The sequence below is a fragment of the Nicotiana tomentosiformis genome, chromosome 3, assembly GCF_000390325.3.
Source record: "Nicotiana tomentosiformis chromosome 3, ASM39032v3, whole genome shotgun sequence".
NCBI classification, from domain to species: Eukaryota; Viridiplantae; Streptophyta; class Magnoliopsida; order Solanales; family Solanaceae; genus Nicotiana; species Nicotiana tomentosiformis.
Genome location: NC_090814.1, coordinates 28,064,999 through 28,074,260, shown reverse-complemented (window position 1 = coordinate 28,074,260; position 9,262 = coordinate 28,064,999). Strand labels below are relative to the sequence as shown.

Sequence of the window (9,262 nt, the reverse complement as noted above, 5' to 3'; positions counted from 1 at the left end):
ATTCTATTTCTCCTGTTTCTATATATTCGTTTATATTAATTTTTTGGAGTTGGAAGAATGTTATTAATTTGTTTATATTTAGTTTTTCTAGTTTATCCTTATTATGTAGTTCTTTTAATTGTTTTATATTATCTCTTATATGTTCTAAAAAGATTAGATCTTTAGATTCTTGATATAATTGCATATTTTGATGTAATCTATGTTCTTGTAATTCTATTATTTTTCGGGTTTCTGTTAGGTTCATCTAGTCTGAATATATATCCTCTGTAAGTATATCAAATTCAGATAGGCTTATTGTATTCTCTTCTTCTAAGTCAGATAATTCTGCTAAATCATACCATTGTTGGGTCATTAGTTCTAGTATTTCGTTCATAAGTAATTTGTCAAATATTATATTTTTGATATCATTATTTAGTGATCTAAGTATGTGTAAAATGGTTATTTTATATTCATCAGTGTTATCTAAGATGTAAGGATGATCCATTTTTGTTTGATGTTTTGGCTAAAAATATTCCTTTAATCTCTTCGTTTATCATGTTTATCGTCATCCTATAACAAGTTATTAAGAACAATTCTTTTAGTCACTACCATGATTTTTTGCTTCAATCGTTTTACCCTAACAGCGCCTCAACTCTGGTTACTTCCCTACCACGGCCTTCTGCCTTACTGGTTTCACCCTTAGGATGGCATAGTCTGGGCTTAAACTACTCTCAGCATAATTATTCATGGCAAACTTACTAAAATTATTCTAAATAACAGTTATAACATGATAACAATTATGATAATCTAGAGATTTCAGGAATATATGTATTTAGCTATACATATTTTAAAAAAAACTTACTTGATACTGTATATCGGGGATTTCTTCTTTCATAGGTTTGGATTGCTCCATAGATTAAAGATGTTAATTTATTTCACTGAATAGATTTTTACAAGAGAGGTTACAAGAGAGTTTTTTCAGAAGGATGTGAAAGGGGTAAGGTAAGGTGTGTCCCTCTAAGCCTTAAGGGCTGTCTATTTATAACGGAAACTAATCCAAACATCGTCCTCCTAACTTTACACTTGGACGGTCTAAAATTAAAGTAAAAGACGCGTTCCCAACAGTTTTTCCACTGACAGTGGTAGTGATAAAGTGGGACTCACAACAACAACTTAAAAACTAAAAGACGGAAAATAATTTACATAAAGTCAAAAGTTGCTTTAATAATTACATAGCTTTTTTCTTTATGTCATTTTCTGCTTCTTCTTGGGTCCTGCCGATCCTGCTAGCTGTCCTTTTGTTTTTGTCTTGTAGCTTTTGTTGTAAGATTCCTTTGTCTCTTTCTTGATATTTTGTTGCGTATCTTTTTAGTTTTCTTCTTCTTCAAATTTGATTTCTGGAACTATGTTTTTCTCTCCTTGACATTTCGAACATATGTGCTCTGAGTAGATTGGACTAATTTGTTTGCAGTATCTTGTCATTAAGTTTTGAGAAATAAATTCTCCTCTAATAGCTCTTGTAATGGGTGCTTCTTCTGGTTGGATTAATGTTTTAATCCATCTCCGTATCTCTTCCATGTCGTTTTCCCTTAGGTTTTTTGAATGGGTGTAGATCATCGTGTGTTCTCGGGATTGGTATCCCCAAATAGGTTTTTCTTCTACATAATTGTTGACTAGTTCACTTAGAATGGTTGATAGTCCTATAATTCTTTTGTTTGAGTAGAATGCTGGTATATCAGGTTTGGGTATTTCTGGTTGTATTTGTACATTTTCTGGGATAATCATTTCTCTAGTTAGTCCTAATTTAATAACTTGGATTATTGGTTTTATCTCGTTATAGAGTATCTCTGCTGGTGCTACATAAAATTTTATATAAAATAGGTCTCCTTTGGTGATTCTCTTGTAGGTAGTAAAGGCACTATATAGCTCTGGTATTGTAGCTATTTCTTGTCCGGTTTGTGTGTACACTGTACTTAATAGTCCGTAATTGTAACATGTTTTAACTAAATTTGCATTCGTCCCTGGTTGGGCAATCAGTCGGTTGTATCCTTGTAATGGTTGTGTTATATAGTCTGTTTTTGGGTTTTGGATTGTTTTTGATCTCGGATTTAGGTTTAAAAAGGTTTGAATCTTGTGGATATTTTGTATATAGCTGTTGGTAATATAATCGTAGGTTTGTTTTTCCTGGTTTAAGCTTTCTCTATAGCTAGTTGTTTGTGGTGATGGTGTCAAAGGATTTTGGGATTTTGGGGTATATGGCTTGTTGAACATGGCGTTCATATTTGTATTTGTATGTTTTCCTTTTCTTATTGCTGATGTTGATGTACCTGCAGCTGTATGTAAAATAGTGTTAGTTTGTAGGTTTTGGGTTTTTAGGTGTTTCCCAACGTCACCTCCTAGGTCCGCATGTTTTGAGCCATGCTGCTGGCTTAGTTCCGCATGTTTTGAGCCATGCTGCTGGCTTAGGTTTTTTGCTTCTATAATCTGCAACCTCTTTTCTACTTCCGTCATTTGTAGTGATAGTGTAGTAAGTATTGAAAATAGGTCTTGTGTAGTTTCTTCTTCATTTGTTTGTGTACTTTTGTCTTGATAAGTAATCTGCAATCACATTCTTGTCAGTAGGAATTATTTCTATTGTAAATGTGAAATTTAGTATATTTAATACGAGTCTTCGTATTTCTTTCGTTGTAACTGAGTCTTGTACCTTTTTGGTTATCCACCATTTAACTTGTGTGTTATCTGTTCTAACAATAAATTTGTTATATACTATATATGGTTCAAACGATAATAAACACTTATATAAAGCTAATAATTCTTTTCTATTTATTTCCCATTTTAACTGTGGTTCCGTAAATGATCCTGAATAATATCTACAGTGATGTTCTATTTTTTCATCCTTATATTTGTATTTAAGTACTCCTCCATAACTATGGTTACTTGAGTCTGTCTCTACTATATATATAAATTCTCTATTTTCATCTGGAAAATATAGTTTTGGTAATTTTTTACACATATCTTTTATTTTTTGTATATATGTTTTGTCTTTTTCATCAAAGTGATATTCTATATCTTTCTTTAATTTTTTCTGTAAAGGTTTTAAATTTTCTGCCAATTTAGGTATATATTCTCTAACTTGGTTAACTAATCCTAAGAATGATTGTAATTTCTTTTTTGTATCTAGGGTTTCATTTAAATTTATTATTTTTTGTACTATATGTGTTTGCATTTTAATTCCATTTTTATCTATTTGAATTCCTAAGAATTCCACCTGATTTTTAAGTATTTCTGCCTTATTTTTACTAAGGCTAATTCCTGAGGATTCTATTATATGTATGAATTTTTCTAATAATTTTATATGTTGATCTTGTGTCCTTGAGTATAGTAGTATATCGTCTATGTAGATTATACAGTTTTCTAATTGATTAAAATAGCTATCCATAAAATGTTGGTATCTTCCTGGTGCATTTTTATATCCAAATGGTAAAACGTTCCATTCATAAAATCCTTGTGGTACTGTAAAAGCTGTTAATTTTTTAGATTCTTCTTCTAATTTTAGGTGATAAAATCCTGATTTACAATCGAATTTACTGAAGTAATTATATCCTTGTACTTGCCTTATTTTTAATATTTTATTTGGTATCGGGTAATTATATGTTTTTGTTTTTGCATTTAAATTCCTATAATCTATTACCATTCTACTTTTACCTCTTTTTTGCTCATTATGTTTATTTACTATAAATGCTGGGCTATTATGTTTACTATTACTTTCCTGTATATAATTATTTTTTAATAGTTCTTTTATATGCATTTTGAATTCTTCTAGATCATTAAAATTATATTTTAATGGTTTCTGTGTTATTATACTATTTTCATCTATTAATTCTATTTTTACTTTCGTTTTATGTTTATCCCATCCTTGAAGGGGATTTTCATTATATAATGATTCTAATTTGTCTTGAATTATTTTTATCTTATTTATAGCAAATATTATTAATTCTATTTGTTGCTCATTTATTTTTTCATTTTCTAATTTTTGGGTTACCTTTTCACTTCCTTTAATCCACGGTGTTGTTTTTCTTATTTTATTTCTTACTCTTTTTGCTCCTATTTTTTGTTTGCATGGTGTAGTAAACCACCAATGAGTTTTTGTTATTATATGTGGGTATAATTTATCTAAAAAGGGCATTCCTATTAATATATCTTTATTTGTAAATTCATAACTATATATTTCATCCATAGTTAGTATTTTATCCCATATTTGTATTTTTATATTTTTTGCTTTTTGCGTTATCAAGCTTCCTTCATTGTTAAATCCTGTTACCACAATAGGTGTTAATAATTTTTTCCATTTATCTTCAGGTAAACAGTTATGTCTGCATACATTTACTCCTGCTCCTGTATCTATCATGGGTGTATAATATCTGCTGTAATATCCTTCTATTATTATTTTTGCTAGTATATATATTTTTGTCATGTTAAGGTTCTTTCAATTGTTATTTTCTTATTTTTATATGTTATTATAAGATGTCTATCTCCTAGGTTATATGGTTTAACTGTTTCTAACCATTTTATTCCTAAGGTAATATTTTCATTTCCTTGGTAAATATTAAATTCTATTTCTACTGGGATTCCTCCAATAATTAGTTCCTTCTTTGTTATTTCTTCTGTTCCTACCAAATTTTTAGGTAATCCTGGGCATATTGTTTCTGTAGTTATTATTTCACTTTCTTTAACTAGTTCTTTAGTTATATAATTGTCTTCTTGTCCAGTATTTATCATTATTAGGTATTTTCTTTGATCTATTACTCCTGTTATATAATAGTTGTGTAACTCCGGTTCTTTTATTAATCTTTGTGGGTTTGTATATTCTAATCTTCTCGAGGTACTTGCTCTTGAAGATGTAGTTTGTGGGGATTCATAATTTATTCTTTTAGATGTGCTTAGTCTTTCTCTTACTATTTCTAAATCTCCTTCCATATCTATATCTTTGTAACTATAATCATTATTGTCTATGACTGATATTATACTATCAAATGGGTTTTCTATCTTTATTTTTTCAATCTTATTTCGTGCTGTTATTTTGTGATTGGTTGTTAATATATATAAATTTTTACATTTTGCTGTAAATATTTTACTTCCTGGTGCCAGCTCTATTCCTGACATTTTCCAGTACAATACTAGTGATTTATCTATATTAGCATCTTTTAATGCTACTGTATAGTTAGCACTAATTATAAATTTAAATTTTTGGTATATCAAATTTCCTTTTATTGCACAAATTATACTCTTTTCTATAGGTTGTACTATTCTATCATCTGCTAAATATATTTCTATTGGTGTATCTATCCCTTCTCTAAAACAGGCTTTTATAAGTATTTCTGTTCCTCCTAAGTGTACATATTTGATCGGATTTTTTGCTTTTATATTCTGAATTTCTTTATTTATTGTTCTTTTATTTATTATAGGTATTTTAGCTTTTCCTCTAGTATATTTACAATCTATTATATGTTCTTTTTGACTTATTACATAATATTCTTCTTTTTTAATTTTGAACCAGTTTTTTATTGTTGGTACTTCTAATATTTTACCGATGCTTAAATCTAAATCTTTTCCTTTTATTTTTTCAAAAATATCATTATCAAATATTACTTTTTGTTCACTTGATTCTTCATCCTTATATTCTTCTCTGCTTATTATTTGTATATCGTTTTCAGTCATTTTCCTCTATATCTGATAGTTCTTTTTCTGATTCTATTTCTGTTTCTAATTCAGGTTCTAATTCATAAATACTATCTTCACTATCTAATTCATAATCTATATAGTCTAGTTGCATGTATTCTTCATTATCAGTGTTAATTTCTGTTATTTGTTTCTTTTTAGGGTCTCTAGGTAATTTACAATCTTTGGCTAGGTGTCCTAATTTTCCACAATTGTAACAAGTACATTCGGATAATTTTTTCTTAATTCTATATGGTCTTTTTCTTTTGTAATCTTTTATATAATATCTTTTCCTCGGGTTTTTATACTTATATTTTAACTTATTTCTTCTATATTTTTTATATTTTCTTTTATAATTTTTCTTTTTATAATAATTATCTGTACATCCAAACTGGGGTGCAGTTTTAATTTTACAACATGTAAGGTTTTTTATCAGTGTTTTTTCCATTTTAATTTCTTCTTTATGTTTTTCACATAATTCTATAAACCAATTCTTTAAATATCTAATTCTAGCTCCTAAGGTATCTTCTAATCCTGCTTTTTCCCAATCTCTTATTATTTTAGAACTAAAAGGTTCTGGTAATTTTGTAAAGTATATTTTTCTGATTTCTTTTCCTTCTTCAACACTATATGTTCCTTTATAGTAATATTCTTTAAATGCACACGTATATTCGTCTATGTAACACATGTTACATATAGCTAGTTTGTTCATTAGATTTCTACTTACTGTTTTTTCTTTTTGTTGCTCTTCTATTTCTGTTGTCATACTACTAAATTCATTTCTTATAGCTAATTCATATTTTATTAATATGTCTATAGTTGTTGTAGCTGATTCACCATCGAATTTTTTATTACTTCTTAATGCTTTTATACTTTCATCATTTAGATTTTGTATCCATAATTTTACTGTTCCTATTATTGTCCTTTCTATATATCCTGGTGCTTCTGGAATTGGTATTTTATTATCTATTAATTGTTTTGATATATATCCTACCCATAGTTGTATTATTTTATTAACGTCTTCTACGCAATCTAAGTCCAAAAAGTTATATTGTTCATTTATTGTTTTTGGTGTCCATTTTCTGTTTAATCTTTTATCCCATAATACTTTACTTCTGTCACTTCGTTCATAATTATTATTGTAATATGTTGGTATTGTTTGTTTGTATTTTCTTTCTTTTGATGTACTTGGTTTTTCGCTTATATCTCCGGCATATATTTCTGGATTTATTATGTTATTTGTTTTAGTTATAAGTTCTGTATATGTTTCACTTATTTCTGAATCTTCTGAACTTTCTGTATTCTGTTCATTTTCATTATTAGTTTCATTTATTTCTTCAAGTTTTACTTCTATGTCCTCTTTTAATTTTTCCCTAAATTTTTCTATTTCTTCCTTCAATCTTTCTTCTTGCTCTAATTCTTTTTTCTTTTCTCTTTCTCTCTGTTTGTTTTCATACAATTCTTTTAATATTGCTAATTCTTTTTCTAATTCCATTATCCTGGTGTTTTTGTTTTCTTCCACTTGCTGTAATTCTTTTTTAGCTTGTTGCCTAATTTTTTCAATTTCATTTTTCCTATCAATTTCTTCATTTTCTTTTATTATTCTTGTCATTGCTGTTAAACTATCTTCTAATCTTGCAGTTTCTTTTTCTAACATTAAATATATGTTTTCTCCTACTTTCTTATATCTTCTTCCTATATTTGAAGTTATTATTTTTATTTTTAATCCATCCAAATTTTCGTATGTTTTTTCGTCTACCGCAAATTCTTCTTTATTCATATTTTATGTTTAATCTTAAGTTGTAAGATATACTTATATTCTAGTTTTGACATTTTGTTTATTAATTTGTCCTTTTTCGTGGTTTTATATTCTTTATATAATTCCTGTAATTTTGTTATTGTTTTCTTTTCTTTTTTAGGATTTTTACTTGTTAATTTTTTATTATTTTTATCAATTATAATTGGTATAGTGTATCAATCAAAGTTTTTTTAAAAATTTCATTTGATTTGGCGTTCAATTCGTAGTTCTAGGTATTATTTTGGCGATTTGTTCGCACGAGCAAGTTTGTATGATATTTTTAGACTTGTGTGCATAGTTGGTTTACAGCTCTGAGGGCTCGGGTGAGTTTTAGATAGGCTGGGGAGTGAAATTGGACTTAGAAAATGTTGCTGGTGTTTCAGTTCTGGTGCAGGCCTCTGATCTCGCATTAGCGAGATCAGGCATCGCATTTGCGACCTCTGATGGGTTCGCATTTGCGAGCTACTCATCGAATTTGTGAAGAGTAGCTGTGTAACATGATGTTCGCATTTGCGACGAATGCTACGCATTTGCGAAGTAGGACGAGTTGAGGCAGTGATCGCAAATGCGATCAAATGGTCGCATTTGTGGAGGACCAGTGTTCGCATTTACGAACATTTCATCGCAATTGCGATGAATGCAGAGATGTGATGAGATTCACAATTGTGATGAATTCTTCGCATTTGTGGGGTTTGCATTTGCAGGGTTCGCATTTGCGAACCCCAGGTCGCAACTGCGACATCTGCAGCTGGGTAAAACTTGAGTTAGACGGGATGTTTGCTCATTCTTCAAGTTTTCAAAACAAAATAACTTCCCCAAATCATTGGTAAGTGATTCTAAACTAGTTTCTTTCAAGTTTTCACTATATTTCCTAAGATTTCAACCAAAAATCGTTTGTTTTTATGGTGAAAATTGGAGGTTTTGGGTAGAAATAAGGATTTTTGTAAATTGGGGATTTAGACCTCAAATTGTGGTCGGATTCCAAAATAAATTATATAACCGGACTCGGGGGTGAATGGGTAATCGGGTTTTGGTTCGAACTTCGGGATTGGACCAAGCGGGCCCGAGGGTTGACTTTTTAAAAATAGCCTAAATTGAATTCTTTGCAATCGTGGGTAGTTCCTAAGGCTTAATTTGAATTGTTTGGTTGGTAATTTGTTAGATTCTATTGGTTTAGAGGCTTGTTTGAGAGGCAAAGTTGTGGTTGAGCATTGAGTGGTCTTTGGAGCGAGGTAGGTGTTGTGTCTAACCTTTCTTTGAGGGAATTAGGAACCCTCAGACTATGTGCTATGTGGATTTCATGTGAGCGGCGTATATGTGAGGTGACGAGTGCTTATGCATCACCGAATTACCTGTTTTTCCGCTTTTTCTTAATTTATCTCTTTCCGTGTCTTAATTGTTACATGCTCTAAATGTGTTCTCATGCCTAATTGCTAGATGTTAGTTAGTGTTTCATACTGTTTATGATATTAGATCTTTTCATAGTTTCATGATCTCCTACTATTTTCTCAAGTTGGTTTATTTGTATCTTGTAGTGGTGAATTCTGAATTGGCCTCGCTGTGCAGTATTACTTATATGGATTATTATGTTGTACAAGGCTTCCTTTTTGTTTTAGTTTGGTGTTTAGGGATTGTAAAGGCTTTTCCGTGATTTAATTGCAAGTTTTACTGTGCATATTAAGTACTTGATATTGATACGGTGGGATCGGGTTGCACGCCGCAACATGTGAAATAAGGGTGGTATGATGAGGTGGAATAAGGGTGAAT

The 9,262-nt window shown here is 29.8% G+C and overlaps 2 protein-coding genes across 2 annotated transcripts; both read right to left on the bottom strand.

The window, feature by feature from the left end:
• Positions 1-846: 846 nt before the first annotated feature.
• LOC138907530 (uncharacterized) lies at positions 847-2,490 on the bottom strand. Its single transcript, XM_070198129.1, has one exon. The coding sequence runs from the start codon at positions 2,488-2,490 to the stop codon at positions 1,348-1,350; it is 1,143 nt and encodes a 380-aa protein (XP_070054230.1). The 3' UTR covers positions 847-1,347.
• A 2,703-nt stretch (positions 2,491-5,193) lies between these two features.
• LOC138908724 (uncharacterized) lies at positions 5,194-7,559 on the bottom strand. Its single transcript, XM_070199398.1, has one exon. The coding sequence runs from the start codon at positions 7,475-7,477 to the stop codon at positions 5,690-5,692; it is 1,788 nt and encodes a 595-aa protein (XP_070055499.1). The 5' UTR covers positions 7,478-7,559; the 3' UTR covers positions 5,194-5,689.
• Positions 7,560-9,262: the final 1,703 nt, after the last annotated feature.